Source organism: Archocentrus centrarchus, chromosome 16 (assembly GCF_007364275.1).
Source record: "Archocentrus centrarchus isolate MPI-CPG fArcCen1 chromosome 16, fArcCen1, whole genome shotgun sequence".
In the NCBI taxonomy this organism is placed as follows: Eukaryota; Metazoa; Chordata; class Actinopteri; order Cichliformes; family Cichlidae; genus Archocentrus; species Archocentrus centrarchus.
This window is the reverse complement of record NC_044361.1, coordinates 26,187,417-26,206,132: the sequence shown is the minus strand read 5'-3', so window position 1 is coordinate 26,206,132 and position 18,716 is coordinate 26,187,417. Positions and strand designations below refer to the sequence as shown.

The following is an 18,716-nucleotide window of genomic DNA, read 5'->3' as shown; positions in this document are numbered from 1 at the left end:
TTTATGATGGAAAACTCTGTGAAATGTGCCAGTTGTTAATGTCAACAGCACAACAGCTGACTGCGGAGGTCAAGGTGACTGACACTCGACTTCATGCTGCTGCCAGCCAGAGCCTCGAGTGCTCGTACTTATGAGGATTTTGAGTCCACAGCCTCCAGTTTGATCTGCTGCCATTTTGACACTGAGTGTGTGTGGGCATGTGAGTACTTAAAGCAGTGTTAGCTAAAGGTTGCATCGTTCAAAATGGGATCCCTTTGTCTGAAAGCTAAATGTAGCGTGTGTGTGTGTGTATTCTCAGACAGGCATGCTCTTGTATCTTTGAGTGCAAATGGCCCACCTAAAAACACACAACACACAGCTTCATGTGTTTTTGAAGTGTTAAAGTACACTTAGAGTTGGAGAATGAGCGAGGGTGTCAGTGGGAGCAAACCCTTGGCCTGGTTTATATAACCTTGTCAAGAATGCGTAGAATGTCTTAAACTTGACGTGCTGAATGAGCGCACGGATGCATTTATGCATGCTTGGCACTGGTGAAGCAGTGTGGGAGGAGAAGATAAGAAGGCACAAAGTGAAAAAAGTGGAGAATAAACAGATAAAAGGCTTCCCGTGTTCTCACTTGTCTCTGAGAGCACACCTTGCTTTCAAACAGGTGTGAAGAGAGAAAAAGGAAAGAGGACTAAAATAATGCAAAGACAACACAGAGAGAGACCAAACTAGAGGAGAAGTGAGCGTGGAGACGGGTGGCCTGAGACAGCTGTAGGATGAACAGCAGGATTATGTATATAAGCCCTAGATGATGGGTGACAATGAGGAAATTGAAAGTGGAAAACAGCAGGAGGGCAACAACAGAGGAAGAGAGAGGAATATAACTTCCTCCATCTTTTATGTCCCAGATGCACATTACCAGACGTGTTCTCCTACGGCTCTGACATGAAACATGACTTTGCTACAAAGCCGCTCATCACCAGCGTTATGAGCACCCTCATCCCCCTCCTCTCCTTCATCCGCCTGATTACAGCAGCCAATGACTGTGCAAGCCCTCTGCCCTCTTGCTTGATCTGCACCCCCCCCCCATCTCCCTCGCCAGCTTCATCCATCCCTCTCTCCTTCACCCTCCCGGCAATAAAGCAGACAGCCTACCACCATTACAAGCACAGACACACATGCCTTTACATTACATGTATGCAAAAGTGCACATAGAGAAGTCACAGCAAGACCTGGCAACAAAACAAGCAAGCAATTTTGGCTATGACAGATATAAATATTGCATGTTTACTGAGGTGATTCAAATTCAAGCTGAAAAGATTACACAATTAGGTGTCAGAAAATTAATCTCCTACTAGACATACTTTGAAAATTGATTTGTTTTTCATCTTTTCAAACAAAAGGTAAGGCTTTTTATTTTGCTTTAGTGGACTCAAAGCTTTGTGCTTTTGATAGACAAAATTAAGCAATTAGTATTTTCACAAACTCGCTGATGGATTGATTGAAAACAAATGATAGATGAACTAAAAATGTAAATACTGATTCACTTATGGCTTTGCTCTAACTTCACAAAGAAAAACTGAGAGGTCTTCTTTTTCTTTTTTTAAAAAATATATAATGCCATTAAGTTTTTGCTTAATGCTTCTCGGATGCTAACCTGCATTTTTCTTTCATAATCCAGTGGTCTGATAAATTAAGGGCAATGAAATGAAAAGGAGTGATGGCGAGAGAGCAATGTGTTAAGGTACTGCATATAAAATGGACTTTCATGCATCATATTTATGCATTTTTTAACTTTTTTGCAAGTCATTTTTAAGCAGTGAAAGACTCTTAAAAAGGTCAGGGACAGGATTAAGGTGGGAAATTACAACAAACACCACGTGGTGTCTTATTCATGTGCTATTTCATGATGCCGCAGTGTATGAATGTTTGGATGCACGCATGTGCGTATTTAATGATACATGGATGGATGGATGGGGATAGGGATTAATTTGACAAAGGCTACATGGGAAAACAATGGGATTAGGAAAAAGGGACAACAGAAAACTACATTTTATCTAAAGAGATAAAGAGATAAACATGAGCAGAAATAAGAAAACCACGAGGTGAGTAAGTTGATGTTAACATTGTACGTTGGTATGTAGATCACTGACCCAATTTCTTTTTTCTCTCCCTCTCCCTCTTTCGTGCGCTCATTCCCTCTTTTGGCTCCCAGCATAATCTCCCTCTGTTTCTCTCTCTCTCAGACACACAACACACAAACACACACGCACGCACAACAGTCACAGATGAGACCACACAACAGTCTACATTCAGTAATTTAATGCAGCCTCAAAACAGACACACACTGACTCATGTGCTCTAATATTGTCTCTTTTCCTTATAAGCTGCAGCAGCACACCGCCACAAGTGAAAGCAAATAATCCTTTGTTGGATTTTCCACAGCTGATGCAGCAACAAAGGAAACGATTTGAACATTCCCTCTTACATGCTTTGACAAATTACTGCATTAGACAAACCCTACATGTTCACAGTAATCGTGAAGGATAACATTGTTTTGCTGTAGCCCCGCAGTGAATACTGTGCAATTTAATGAGGCAGCCTTTTGACCTGCAAACTCTTTGTCAAGCTAATATAAACTACTGCAAAAAAAACTGCACACACTAAAAATGGACATTACATAATGCGATTTATCCTAATTGTAGGTGGAGCTGTTGGAGCTGCGATATTTACCTAAGACTTTCACACATTAAATTTTCAGTGTTCTGACATGTTTTCCCTTCCCTGGTCCTGCATCTGCCTCTGTGAGGTTTGGTTAGCACGCTTTCAGCCTAATAATCACAGTACCTCAGCACTGTGCTCAATTTTCAAAGTGTAAGACAAATACATGGTCAGCGATAACAGGAATAATTCAAATTCTTTCAAAAACAAAGTTGTTCTAACATTTGTGAGTAAACTTTTTTCATTATTATCATACTTATTTATCAATTTGCCATCATTTTTTTGTCAGTCCTCGCCCTCTTCAGTTCTGTTTTTGCTTTTTTCTACCAACTCCCAAGAGCAGTTTTCTGGGCTTTTTAGCTGCTAAATGCTCCAATAGGTTTGCCAGACTGCCCCTAAGTGTGTCTGTTGCCTACTTGGTGCCAAGCAGAAAGTGTACAGTGGCTTTTTACTGCTGCAGCTGAAAAGGAGAGGTGTCAACGAACTGAAAAAGTAGAGCTGCAGGCCGGGAAGTGAAAACAATGAGCTGAAATTTGCTATAACGAAGTCTGATAAAGGCGGAGGACCTGCAGATTCATGTGACAGTTCTTTGAGGGCTCAGCAACCCCTTTCCTGTGAATGTCAAAAAAAAAAAATTAGTGTGATAACACTAATTTTCTGTGAAACATAATGAATATCATGGTACTAAAATGCAGCGTTTGGACTCATGTAGTGGTTGATTTGATGTGGTATGTGTGTTCAAGCTGATTTATCACCACTGCACGGCAACACCCCACAGCCAGGTCAATACAGTATGTCACTGAACATTTCACTCAACTGTGTTTCACTCAGTACTTGACCTTTACTAATAGACTGGAAAATTCATTGAATGCCAACACCGCTGATCAGTAGGCTTACTGAAGGGTTGATGAAGAAAGGCACAGAACTGTAACTGAGGTGAAAATCTGGACAAATTCTGTATATTCTTTGAGAAGAATATCTGCTTCTTACATTTGGTCAAGAGCATCTGTTCGGGACTAAAGTAGGGTTACGCATCACACTCAAAATAACATCACACTTGTACTTATATGTCCTCCCCTGGCCAAATGTTCTTGTTTCCCACCACAGCGTGCCTCAGGGTAGTCAGTGGAAGTGTCTGTGCTGAGAGTGAAGGCTCTGGGCAAAAAATCAGGACAAACTGACATGCTGAATATTTCAGGACACAGTCTCACGCCACATGAAATGAATCAACATGGCTTCAGGTAAACTCAAAGCTCCATCTGAGCATCCAGCACAATAATCTTTGTCCCAAATCTTCAACAGTTGCTTAAGGGGAATTAAACAGAAGGCATCTGTCTGGGGATGATGTACATCCAGCCAGGACCAACTCAGGCAGCCTCAAACTGCAGAACTGTTTCATGTTTGGCTGAACAGGTGTAACTGTGGCTTATGCTCAATCATGTTGTTGCCTCTCCTCTTTGCCTTGTCACCCTTGTGGGATGCAAATGTCAAAGGAGAAAAACATCCTTGTGCTGTCTGGCAGAAAAATAAAATAAGAGCAGACAGCTGCTGTGTGACGTCTGCCTGTGTCCTTTTGGTTTTTATAAAAGACTCAGGATGAGTTTTTATCCCAGATTGACATCTGAATATTTTAGTGATCATATGGAACTTGGGTGTTCTTGTAGACTTACTTCTGATAAACACGGTTATAAATAATTAAGGAATGATATTTTAATGTCTGTCTGCCAAAGGGCTGACTGTGTTTTTCTAAGTGTCTGATTTTTCAGTTGGACTCTCAATTTATCATCGGTCCAAATGTCGGAGTGTTGTTTTGGTGAGTCTGAAATAACAGAAAAATCGAGCATCATGTCTGCAGTGAACCCAATAAACTGGAAGGCTGCAGAGTGTTTCTCACCAGGGATTCATTTTAAACCCCTAAAATTGAGGACTGCTTTTACTGTACAACAGGTCTGACTTACAGAAAACCTACTTTTAAAATCAGTTTCTCACTAAGAGGTGTGATCACAAATGTATGTGGCTGCCACTATAACAAAGAGAAAACCATCTTAAAGATCATCACCTTGTGCAAGTGGGCTGCAAGTCTCCTGGCCCACTAAAATTTATGAGTTTGTGACTTTGCCACAGATCTCAGATTTCATCATCAACTTCATTGTCAGACTGACCTGACCTTCTTTGAAAGGATCATCAATAAGGACGAGAGATTCAGATATAGACAGAGACTGTCATGGACCCCGCTGGCCTCCCCCATTCTTGTCATGTGGTTAACCTTTCCTGTGTTTTAGAGGCGGTCCTCCACCAACCTTCAGTTGCTATGACACCTGGGCCAGGTTTAGCAGCTGATTATGATTTGGGGAAATCATCTGGCTGATTGTTGCTTACCGCCCAGTCAGCAGCCGTAAGAGTCAAGTGTCTTGTTGTTATTTCCCTGTGGACGTCTGTTGACATTCTGTTTCCTCTCTGCCTAGTACCTGGAACCTTGAAGTGCATACCTGAGAGTGGATGAGCAGAAGAGGAGAGTCCAGCCAGCCACCCTTTTCCCACCAGCACCCTTGTTGATTTGAGCACTGTAAATAAATCACTGAAAACGAGTAAAACAGTCTGCCTCTTTGAGTCCGCACCTTCCCTTCAGCATTCACGGAGACCAAACAACAGTCTTTAGGAAATGCCTACAGGCGGCAGCCCAAAGAAGGCACATCAAGACTGAGCTCAACCAAAACCATTACTCGTCATCTGCCCTATTCAAAGGGTGTGGCTCCCTACAACCTCTTCCCCTTTTTCCACAATGAAAGCTTGAAGTGCTTTTTTGACACGGTGGCAGAGATCTAGTGTGTGTTGCAATGGCACATCTGCAAGTGGTCAGAACAGGTCTTCAAATCAAAACATGTTTTGTTCCACAAAGAAATGTCCTTGAAAGGGAAAGCAGCGAAATTGTTGTATTGTTTTTGTTTGTAGACCCAGCCTCTAAACTTTTTGATCACACTTCATATGAGTGATCAGTTACACTGCATCTGTACAAAATATTTCTTTACAAACTATTCTTTTTGCTTTCTTTTGTCCCTATTTTCTGGTTGTGTTTCTTAGTTTTCTTACAGTTTAGACTCTCAGTTTGTTGTTTTGTATTCTGTTTTCGGTTAAAATTATTTGTACTTTATTCTGGTTTCCCTTCGTTCTCATCTTCCCCGTGTTTTGTGTTCCTGTGTCTGTTTTGTCCCTGTGTCTTGGCCCGTTTGTATTTAGTTTCCCTTCCCGTTGTTTCCTTGTGTGGTGTTTAGGTTTCCCTTCCCATAGCCTTAGAGTTTAGTTGTCCCTGTGTTTTCCCTTAGTGTCCCTCCCTTGTGTTGTGGCGTCAATTGTGTCTGTTTCCCCAGTATGTATATTATTCCTCGTGTTCTGTTAAGTCTGTGTGTGCGTCATGGTTGGTCACTTCCTGTTTTATTTTGACAGTCTCGTGTTCCCTGTGCTTGTGTTTGGTTTTGCTTCCTTTGTGTTATTAGTTTCATTTGATTCACCTGTTGCTGCCTGCTGTGTCCACTCTCCCTGATTACCTTGTGTATATTTAAGCCATCAGTTTTTCTCTGTTCCTTGTTGCGTCATCGTCTGAGTCCCCACCCCCAGCTGTGTGTTCCCCAGTTTAGTGTTTTGTTTTCCCCTTTTCTCCTAGGCTTGCTGTTTTGCCTTGGTTGAGATTTTGTTATTGTATTTTGAATTTTGTATCTTTGAGCCTCCAGCGAATAAAGCGATGTGAGTCTAGCTCTGTTTCACGTCCTGCGTTTGGGTCCAACCTTGCCTACCGCACAGCCGATCCGTGACATAGCCTTAGAGTTGAGAAAAAATGTACACATTTTAGTCAGGTATGCACAAATTTTAAAGCAATCCATTGAAAAGTTTGATCAAGTTGCTCAAAACACAGACATTTCCTTCCGTAAAGCCATGTACTGGAAATGTATAGGCACCACACTTAAGAATCTCAGGTCCACACCTTATTAATCTAGTTTTGCAAATAAAGAAATGCATAATCTTGTCTCGGGTCTAAAAATAAAAATCTATTAGTGCTGTGTAGTTAAAGGCAATCATTTAACACTGATATTAATTTTCACATGAGATTGAGAGGCAGAATCTGAAATCTCCTATGTGCCCGTAAAAATGATGTCTTGCTTGAGGCAGCAAATGTTGAGCTGAGTGTGACTCTGTCGTGTGGATATTCAACAACATTCATCTGCATTGTAGGAGTATAAGTAGCAATAGTCTAATGTAAATCATGTAAATCATTGTAATAGTGAAAATTTTAAATAAAAAAAGGTGCTTGATGAAATGCATGGGCATACTGGTTAAGACTGGGCATTTGAAGGCAGTGGAAATTAATGTCAGTCAAGTTCTTAAGTGCCTTTTTCCTGTATTTTAAGTGCTATCAGCATTAAAAAAAAACATTTTGTCTGACTACAGTTTCAAACCAATGAGTCAGTGCAAAACAGCCTATTATTTGCTCACTTTGAGACATCATTAAATATCCTTGATGCTTGATTCAAACGAGAACAAAAAGTGCAAATTGTTAGAGCTGAGAAAGTTCATTGCTTCACTTTCTAGAGAGAACAAAGATTGGCTACTGTTAATAATCTTTGACGGCTGCGTTGCCAGTTAACCATCTGCCTCTTTTCTCGACATTCCCAGGGAGCCAGAGAGGAAAACAATGCAGTGATGCCAATCCACATCATTAGTCAGGGAAGTGACCAACAAAACATAATCCAAAAAATAAATAAATAAATAAGTCAATGTGTTTGATCAGTCATAGACAGTCAGTGGAAAAGTCTTTGCTCAAGCAGCGAAGCAGCTTTGAGGGGTGATTTGTCAGTAGATATCAATCAAATACAGACAAATACAAGCGGTGGGACGGGGGCAGATGTAAAGCAAATGAGCATGAACACATTTCACAGCTGACTTCGCAGCATTGGAGGATTAATTGTGCTGTCATTAGTTAGACTCGGGGAATTATAGCCGTTAAAATTCTTGTGAGAATGTAGTTTTTTGACTGTAATCCTCAGACGTATGCGGACAGAGTGAGTAGCAGCATCCCGCCAAGATACACTTGTGCATACTCACACATTTGCACAAAGAGACTCACATGGACTTCCCATCACGCCCTCAGAAATTTTTGCCTGCTCAGTTCTTTAAAATCATTAACTTGCATCCTCCTATCTTTCATTCTCTCTCTATGTCTCCCTATTTTCCCTCCACTCTCTCTCTCCCCCTGTGGTTTCTGTCACTTGTTCACAGACGACTGGCCATTACATCGCTATGACCTAAATGTGTCACAGCCCTCTCACTATGACTCTCTCCCTCTCTTCCTCTCTCCCTCCTCTTGCTCTCTCCCTATATCCCTTCCTGTCCGTCTGGACATCTATCAAATTTTTTCCCACTTCTTCCCCCTACCATTTACACCCACTTTGAAAAAGCACAATGCTTTTTGACCAGTTTTGCAAATGCTGACCTCAATATTATCTGTCTGGCTCTCATCTGTCTCTCTGATATCCTCTCCTATCCCCGCATTTAATGTCACTGGAACAGTATATATTCAATGCAGCACCTCCGATTTAACAATTTCTCTATATTTGTCTTTAAAACTCTTGATGTAACTGTTACATCCCTCCAGATGCATTGCAAGGACGGTTTTCTCCCTCTTCATCTCATCTTATCCTGACCTGACCTGTCTGCCCTCATCTCCTTCTGGTCTCCACATCAAGCATAGGTGAGTATCAGAGTGACAGCAGCTCCATTAGTATTGATCCAGATGCTTAATATCTCAAGAAATACAAAAAAGGAGAACTGGCAGGAAGTCAAGACTGGAGCAAAAAGTTTACCGTAGTAACCATCTTTGCCATTTACATCTGTCTATCATTACCTCTGAAGTTCACTAAATAAGGCGCTGTTTGCTTAGTCTGTAAAGCGAAGCAAAGCTTTGAAACGGCAGTTTGTGGATTAATCAGAAGTTTTGGACAGTTTTTTTTTCTTCTTTGCTAGATGCAGTGACCTCTTGCAGTCCTGACAGACAGCTAGCTTTGAATAAGAGCATTACTCAAAATGCCAAACTATTGCTTTAATAGATCTGTGCTTGACCCATTCAAGCAACTAAAAGTATATAATATAAAAGAATATCAGCTATTTTAACCATTCCTTTTTTTTGATATGTCCCTCACAGCTCCCCACATTTATGAAAGCACGGGACTAAGCTGTGCATCAGTGAAGCGTTGATTTCTTTAGTCTCCATCAACCTGATCAAGGCACTGTGAGTGTCCACTGGACTCACCCAGACAGGCGGATCCATTGAGGTTCGGCTCATAGCCTTCGTCACAGATGCATCCTCCGACAGGCACCATCCACTCTCCTTCAGCATTGCAGTGCATGCGAGGTGGCGTGTCTCCTTGTGCCTTACTGTGAGGGACACACGTCCCAGTCACAGGCACTAAAGCGGTTGGCTCAGCACCTGAGGGAGTCGGCGGATATGAAGCTAGATAGAGGCTGGTGGCTGGACAGCGGCGGTAGAAGATAGACACCCCCATGAGGGAAAGGCAAGCTCCGCTGTCGACGATGGCCAGGACAAATCTTTTTAAAAGAAGGTGTCAGATACGAAGATCAAAAGCATTCATGAGGTGTAATGATGCTTGCAAATATTGAGAAACAAAGTGTAGTAGAGAAATGATTACCCTTTGCGTGTGAGGGGGGCAAAGCTGCGTGTCTTAACGTTGATACGGCTGTATCTGTTGGGCTGATACTGGTGAGGTGAACTGGGCTCCACCTTGGAAAAACTCTTATCTGCTGCGATGGTGTCAATCTTTACCCAGCCCTCCCTGGTCTCCCTCTCCCCGCTAGATGGCTAAAGAAAACACAAATTAGACAGGAGCCAAAGGAAAAAAGATAATTAGTGGTCAAGAGGAAACAAAATAGCTTAAGGAGAGTGTGGCTGACAGGAAGTAAACAAGAGGAAAATTATGGATGTTAAAATGTGCTGGTTTACTTATAAATATGGTCTGGAAACACATGCCAAGATTAAAGATAAGCTCAGAGTTGTGCTTTTTTAGTCTCAGGCTTATACTATGAAGTAGTTTATGCAGTGTAAACGCTGACTTAAGATCCGTGCAGGTCCCAGTGGGGATTCGAGCTGAATTCCCTGCAAACACTTTCATCTCTGCACTGCTTCCTGCTCTTCTAAAGCCCTCCTCTGATTCCTCATCAGGCTTTGATTTGCATTTTTAAAAAGCATCTGACTTCCCCAAGGAGAAACACATTCATCTATACAAACAGCGAATCGGTTCCACTGATGTCTGCTGATGTAGCTCAGGCAATTCAGACGCAGTAGCTCCAAAAGCAGCAGAGAAAAACCACTAAATTAAATAATAGCAACAAAGCTAAGTGCTCAAATAAATAAATAAATCATATGGGAAGTGTCAGTCTTCACTGACAACACATGGGGCTGAGAGATTTTTCCGCTCTCAGTGGAAAATGGTCATTTTATGTGTTAAGGATGTAATTAGTGGGACTGAAGTGACATTTATGGAGACCGCAGTGAGACTAGATTGTGCTTCACACCAGTGTGGCCTGAGGATGGTGTCAGCTTTTCTTCACTAATCAGCGGCTATACAGTACCATGGGACGATGAGAGGATTTTGCTGTTTTGATGTAGCATTAGCAGAATAGCAATCAATCACTAATGCAGCTTGAGCTTAATGCTAAAAGTTAGGATGTCAAACATATGAACCTCAATTAGAGATTAGTCACTCAACATTTTAGATTTCCAATTCATGTGTTTGTATAGTCTTGGAGGATGCTGAGCAGCAAAACCAAACCAAAACAAACAACAGGATGTCTCAGTGCAGTCTGGAGCCCAGCATCTTAGAATTAGTGCACACAAACTGTGACGTGACTGCCTTGCAACAAGCTTTGTAAATCCATTACTATGTTTGCATGTTACTGCAAAGTGCTACAGGTAGAACTAGACAGAGGTTAAAGTGGTGAAAAAGTTCCTCCATCTTCAAGTGTCTGATTAGGCAAACCTAACAGGGTGTTTGGTAACTTAATCTAACATTATTAGTATATTATTTGTGATTTACTTATTTAGTGCTATTTTTTGTTGAATGTGGTTTAAAAGTCTTGATAGTTGCTATTTATCTAATATATTATTAGCTGGGGTCAAAACAGTTCTAACATGTGGAAGCAAATGTTGGTTTTAAGTTAGCTCAGATTTTTAGCAACATCTGGACATGTGGAACTGGAAGGTATTTGCATAATACTTGAAACTTTTCTGGATTTAAATAAGTGCAAAATAAAGATAAGATAAATAACTCTGAAGAAATCTTGTGAAAAGCTAAGTGCACCCCATGATTCAGTAGCTGGTAGAACCACATTAGCAGCAATAACTTGGAGTAATTTTTTTTTTTTTTTTCTGTATGACTTCATCAGTCTCTCACATCATTATGGAGGAATTTTGGCTCACTTTTCTTTCCTTTTTCTTTTCTTTGCCACAGTTCATTGAGGTTTGTGGGTATTCATTTATGCACAGCTCTTTTTAAGGTCCCAACACAGCATTTCAATCAGTTTAAGGTCTGGACTTTGACTGGGTCATTGCAGCACCTTGATTCTTTTCTTCTTCAGTCATTCTGTTGTAGATTTGCTGCTTTTGTCCTGTCGCACGACCCAATTTGGGCCAAGCGTTAGCTGTCAGACAGATGGCCTCACATTTGACTCTAGAATGCTTGGTTGACTCAAGGACTGCAAGGTGCCCAGGTCCTGTGGCTGCAAAACAAGGCCAAATCATCACCCCTCCACCACTGTCCTTGACAGTTGGTATCCAGAAGTCTTGTGGTTTGCTCAGATGTAACTTTGTAAACCTAAGCTGTGCTGCCATCATCTTTTTAGAAAGAAGAAGCTTTCTCCTGGCAACCCTTCCAAGCCATACTTGTTCATACTTACCCTCTGGTTGCATTTAGTTTTTCACAGGACTACACCAAGTCATAAGACCCCAAACTGAAATATTTAACTACTGCTCTTTTTCATCAGCTGTCATATAAAACACAAGGGCCTCAGTAAATGCAGCTGTTAGGTAGAAGAGAAAAACCTTGGGTTTGAGTTGCTTTCATGTCTTCCACATTCAATAAGCACAGTTTGGGAGCTGCTATTAATTTTTATTTTGTTTCTTTTCATAACTCAGATGGGTTTGTTTCGTATCCAGATGTCAGAAGAGTCTTTGAGGATTCTGGAAATGCTGCCAGAAGTGGGGTAAGTGTGTTGCCAAATTAATTGTTGGGCTTGTGAGGATGTTAAGCTCTGTGACCTGAATTTAACCTAATGCAAGTGTGGCACAAGATGAGGCAACAGTTTTTGAAACCTTGCTTCTTCTTTTTTGCCATTTTTTAAAATTTTAACAGTGTGCAATAGAGATAGACAAGAAAACACTTTAAGGGCTCTTTTCCAACTCCATATTATTATACTTGGACTCTACTAATGTGGCTTTACATTGCTCACACTGCAATACTTTTTTTTATCTTATACTGTGTCTTGGTGTAGCCCCCCAATTCATCCTCTGTCTGAAACAAGCTGTTTTAGCTCTCCTGCTTTTAAGGCCAGCCTCAGTTTAAGCCAACTTTCTTCTGATTGACTAGCCGTCACAATCAATCTAACAATGGCATCACCCACAGCCAAGAGCAAAACCTGCCTGAAACAGAGCAGTCAGAGCTGTCTGAAGCTGAGCTCAGATGTGCTTGAAACTGTCCATGTTTAACATGAGTAGCCACCACTGTAATACTATGTGACAGATAATAAGGAAAAGTATAATACATCATCTTTAAAATTAATTACCACTTTAATACAATATTGAAATTACAGCTCATCCAGTGTGTCACCTTACTTCAGCTACCCAAGTCCTCTCCAGCTCTCTCTGGGAGTCAGCCTGCTTGTAGTACAGCGTGAGTGTCTCTCTGCAGGTGGGCGACGGTGAACGCAGGCTCGCACAGTCTCGCACTGAGAAACGCAACGTGACAAACACCCTTGGGGCCGAGTGGCGGTACAAGAAAGGTGTAGCCAACCAGTTGTCCTGCTGACGGGGATTTTGGTTGACATTGCAGACCTCAAAGGTTCGTATGAGCTTGCCTCGGTCATCCAAGACACTGACCTCATCCCACTGAAAGAGAGCAACAACGTTATGAGCTTGTGTAAACTGAACTCAGCAAAACAGAAAAAAAGATTATAAGCAGAGGGCTCCAGAATAGGCCTGTATAAACTGTTAAAATGCTGATATGTTTATGGCTTTTCCACAATCATAAATCTTACTCATGTCTTAGAAGACAGTTTACATTTTACAAGGTAAATATTGAACGTATTGCTGCTGTTGCTGACATCAGCCTCGTCCTTCACGGCTCTTCTCTGACATCTCTGTAGGCTACTTGAGGTAAGTCTGACTGAAGCTGTTTTTGCTGTAATATCACAGTAAAAGCTTTTGTTCACTGTCCTCACTGGTCTAGGTCATCTCTATAGTGCTTCAGAGTAGACCCTCTAATTAGTTAATCAATGATTAGAAGAACGGTATTTAATTAAACATCTCCAGCCTTTCATTTAGAGCAACACATTTCAGTTCAGTTCAGTTCAGTTCTCGCCGGTGGTAAAGGCTTTGAAGTAGTTTTTGTTTTAACTGCTCAGGTTTTTGGTGATTTTTGCCTGTTCGAGGTGCTTAAAAGTGACTTTTAACAAGACTAAGAGGAGGCCGTACTGAAGCACAGCAACACTTTGAACAAAATGCTTACCTCGGCATGCTAGCTAGCTATTTATTTGGTACTTATTTTAGCACGGTAGCATGATGTCGTTACACTTAGAGCTATCATTATCTCACATATTCACTGTTACACATTCCTTGAGGGTCATATGCATACAGAAAGTCAGCAAAAGCCAATAATTCAGGCAAAAAGGCAACAAAACAAAACAAAAAACAGAAGACAAGGAAAGCTGGACAGCTTGAGTGTAAGGAAAAAAAACAACCTGCCAACTGGGGAGTGCTAGGAAGGAGGTATATATATACTGACGTAGGTGTTTAAACAATTGGGCACAGGTATGGCACAAAGAAGGCTGGAAACAAAATAAATTGTTATATAACAACTACAGATTTCAAAATAGAATAGGAAGCTGCTTAACAGAAATGCACCATCATGACTGTTTCCCCCCCACCCAGTCATTGGGGGAGGAGGGGAGCCTTGAATTTTTACATAAAATGTCACAACAATCCATCCAGTACTGACTAGGACAAGCTCAGAATGGAAAATATTAATCTCATGGTGGCCCCAGATGAAAAGCTAAGTATTCAGCATGTATGATGAAGTCTCTAGTAATCAGACTTTTGTGTAAAATTAGCTCAGTAAAAATAGGACAGCAACAGCTAGGAAAAAAAAGTGGTTGCCCAATTTTTTTTGCATTTGCCAACTGATTGCAGGTAGTTTGGGGGACCAGCTGTTGACCATTTACAGTCACGAGGGTCATCGTCTCCAATCACTGTTTCCCCTTATGTGACTGTAGCATTAACCATCAATTTCACTGGTGAAGTTCTGAGGAGTATAGGTTTCTGTACTTTAATTCACCCAAACTTTGTTGAGACATCTGTCATCCTACATGCTGGGGGAAAAAAAACGCAAAAAAAAACAATCAATATATCTTTTCAAAAATTCTGCACTGATTTTATTGGTTAATCAAGAGACGATAATGTCAGTGAACTATTTCCTCTGTGCAAAGTACAAAATACAGAGCAACAAGGACAGCTCTGAAAAGATACATTGATGCTAGAATTTTTTCAAAGTTCTGAACATGATGAAAAAAATAAATTCTATTCATGGCTGTTGCACTGAGATGGAGGCCAAATTATCAGAGACACATTTCAAAGTGTTGAACTCAAAACTTTTTTCATGGCTCGGTATAACTTAAGGAAAGAATGAAAGAGGTTCATGGGTGATGCTGGCATTTTGTAGTTTAATATGTTACAGTAGTATAATACTGTATCATAATAACAATTGATGCATATTCTGTGGTGACACGTGCTTGTTTTTTTTCTCTTGGACTGATTTGGCATTTGCATGTGCAGCATTGTTCACATGTGACAGGTGGCAGACACTTGTGTGCCTGACTTAGGGCAGCTGTTATGCAATAAAATCTGCAGATTTTTAAGGAAGATGGCACATGATACATGTGCAAATGGATCTGAGTAAAAGTGAAAGGAGTTGTACATGGAGAAAACTGAGCAGCCCGGAGACACGGCTCTGGATGAGACTTCGTAAGATGAGACAAAATGTTAATGTAGCCGCAGGGTTTAGTTTCATCGATTATACAGTACGATGCATTGAAGGATGAAAAGGCTCTGCTTTAAGCCTGTGTAGCCCTGAGTGACAAGCAGGGCCTTTTCTGTTGTAACACAGAGGAATTATGTATTAGGCCTCATCATCATTATTCTCCCGATGACAATGGTAAGAGGACAAAAGGTCCTGACACCCTATCAGGGTGTATTTAAAGTGTGTGAATCACTGTTTGTGCATGTTAGTGCATCTCTGCACGCTTACGTCTCTTTCTCTGTGTGGTTCTGACAGCCAGTGTGAACAGAAATCTACAGAGCATCACACCATGAGAGAGTGCATTCATATTTGGTCCAGCTGAAATAATGATAAGATCAGTGAGCACATAGAAAGAGTCGGAGGCGCTGTCAGTCTAGTGGAGTGAAAGGACAGTTTTCTCTCTCCCAGGCTGTGGTTCACTCTGTCAGACCAGAGTATGAAGGAAATCGGATAGACTGGACAACAGAGAGCTCATGGTGGGATGGAGGGATGCAGATGGTGGAGGGAGAAATGTGGGAAAATAGCAAACAGAGTGTATGAGCTTTTTTTTTTTTGTGACACAGGGAGGTGGGTGCGGTAAAAGCTATGCTGAATATGTGGCCAGGCAGGGACTTTTAGGTGGAAAGAGTAGTCGCCGTTGTTCATGTGTGGCATTGCGTGCAGCTCGCTTCTGTACCTTTGTGAAAAGCACACAGCTTTCATTTGTTTTCTGACCCTAAACCCCCACCTCATTCCCCCCTCTCCCCTCCTGCTCCCTTCCCTATTTTTCCTTGTCTTGTTTTCCTCCCTTATGAAGGAAGAAAGAAAGAGGATAAAAAAAAAAACGGGCCAGATTGGGGAGGAGGGGGTGGATGAATTGTTATATGGACGGCTCATCTTCGTGATTTAATTTGAACTGAAATGCCAGAGAGCCACGCAACCTCTACAGTGACAGAGGACGGGGAGGGGCAGGGCCTCGGACACAACCATGGACACACAAATACATACGAGCAGAGAAAGGCGCATGTGTATATTTATACACATAAAGAAGAGCAGAGAGTGAAAATAATGGGAGTGAGAGGAAAAAAAAAGAAGAAAAGTCTGCAATGAGACTGGAAGTCTCTGCTGGTTTGACACTGAAGAAAAATAAGGAGCAGAGTGGAGACTGACTTGGGGGATAAAAAGAAAAAAAAGGCAGAGACCCGGTGGCTCTGTGGCTGTGAAGGGCAAAGGGAGAAAAGATTAAAAGAGGGAGAAAAAACAGGCAGAGACAAAGATGCTTGTCAGTACATTGTAAGAATGGAAAGCCGGTAAGAAAGAAAGAAAACACAGGAAGAGAAAAAACACATTAAAGTATATCCACAGACCCTAAAGCAAAAGAAGAGATGGGCTGAGTGGAAAGGGTTAAAAAAAGAGAACACACACACACACACACACACACACACACACACACGCACACACACAACCTCTCTCGCTCTCGCCCCCTTTCTTGGTCTGTCTTTCTACTTCTCTCAGCTTGATGCCTCGGGTCAAATAACCATATCTCCATCTCAGAAGCACTTCTCATCCAGGGACTATAAAGGAAAAAAAAAAGAAACTCACGCAAATGCTTCACTTGCTCGTGCACACACACACGGACTCCATCACACACACACACACACACACACACACACACACACACACACACACACACACACACACACACACACACACACATACACACACACACACTGACACACTCGCACGCATACACTCAAACACAATTGGATGATCTCCTATTAGCAGCTGCCATCATGGTTCACAAGTTCTTAACACACATGAGGCCCTAATTATTCAAACATCACGTACAATTATGATCTGACACTGGAGGCCAGATGAGGGTGGTAATGTATTCCTGCCAGATGTTGGTTAGTGGCTGTTGCACTGTATTGTGGACTCAACAGTCAACTCAGTTTGCTGTCAAAAGTAACATATATAAATGTACCATTCAGCTCGTTGTGACTTGTTTTCATGTAATTCACAGTGTAATGCTCGATTGATTGATTGATCGATAGATAGATAGAGTATGGTGAAAAGTATTTGCCATTTTAGAACTGAGATGCAATCACTCACAGATGAATGAATTTAACAATTGTATTGCCCCCAGGAGTTGACCCTAGCACAATCATGCAAGTGACCTCCCCCCCCCCACACCTTTACACACATGCACACTCATGTCTTTACACAGCTCAAGGCAATGCAACAACCTTGAATACAAATCAGCTCAAAAATAGAAGATCTATTGCTCAATCTGAGAAATTCCATTATGAACGATGGCACACACACACACACACACACACACACACACACACACACACACACACACACACACACACACACACACACACACACACACACACACACACACACACACACACAAGAACAACAGATAAAAAAAATAACTGGGGGCATTTTAGACCTTCAAGGTTATCTTAAAAGAAAGGTGAGGTCTTGCTCTGTATAATAGATAATAATCCTTACCTCAAACTATAACTAAACATTAAGTATTTATAACCTTATCCTCAGTCTTTAATCTGTGACTTCTGTATGCTGTGAGTGCAGTTGTAGAGGCCTGCTGTACATTCCAATCACTGTAAAACTCTGCACTACTCAAAAATGTGCCAGAACACAAAATTAACACGGCAGCACGATGCATGATTTTTATGTGTGAAAGTGGTGAGAAGTGTATTACATTCACTGAGCCTAAAGAGATGTTGATAACCAAGTGAAACGGCAAACTGATCATTGAATCTATGAGCAGTGTTAAGAAATCTAAAGACTTTTTGTTTGCAATCTAGCAGATTCAATGAAAAGTCTTTGGAGTCTTTAGATTTGGAGTGATATGAATTGTATTAAGAAGTGAATACAAACAGACTGTAACAGCTGATCATTAAAGTCAAATATGATTAGTTGAGAAATTCAGAAATAGCTATGCTTCATCTAAAAAGTTTTTTTTTTTTTTAACTGAATGTACGGTACCTCAAACCTAATTGGAGATAGATTGAATAACAAGACACAGATGGTAGGAGGGGACAGGTGGAAACAATCCACAATGGACAAATGAAGGTGGGGCAGAAAATCCCAAAGGCATGAAAGGAAGAGGAAGTGAAACTAGAACAAGACACAGGAGGAAACTAACTTTCAAGGGACAACCAAACATAATAAATGACAAATGACTAACACTGAGGTATGAAAGGTAACATTTGTATATGATGACAAAGGCCAGAGAAACTGGAAGAACAACAAAACCAACCAAGCAAGTCAAACCAAAACACAGCACAGACAAAACAAAAACCCAGGACAGTGACATGCCTACAGATCTGACATATTCATAAGCAGAATTATAGAGAATAACATTTTTAATCTTATACTAAAACTCCACCCAAAAGACTTTGATGTAAGTTTAGTGACTGGCATCTACTGCATTTTGAAAATCAATTAAGGTTTTCTTAGTCTTAAATTAACATCTTTGGGTTTCCGTTATTTTTTAACCTTCCTCTACCAAGCTGTGAATCCAGAGCATAAGCAGCAAATCAATCAATAATAAAAATGAACATCAGTCACAGACCTGTACCATTTATCACCATTATTGACTTAATGTCTAAACATTACCATCAGCTGTTCGATAGCATCAGGAAA

At 41.1% G+C, this 18,716-nt stretch overlaps 1 protein-coding gene across 1 annotated transcript in view; it reads right to left on the bottom strand.

The window, feature by feature from the left end:
• ephb6 (eph receptor B6) overlaps positions 1-18,716 on the bottom strand; it is a 55,312-nt gene that overhangs the window by 25,294 nt on the left and 11,302 nt on the right. Inside the window, exons 3-5 of the mRNA XM_030750641.1 lie at positions 12,602-12,874; positions 9,405-9,574; positions 9,008-9,303 (exon numbers count right to left, since the gene is read on the bottom strand). Of these exons, the coding sequence (XP_030606501.1) occupies positions 9,008-9,303; positions 9,405-9,574; positions 12,602-12,874 (739 nt within the window). The remainder of the gene's footprint in view (positions 1-9,007; positions 9,304-9,404; positions 9,575-12,601; positions 12,875-18,716) is intronic.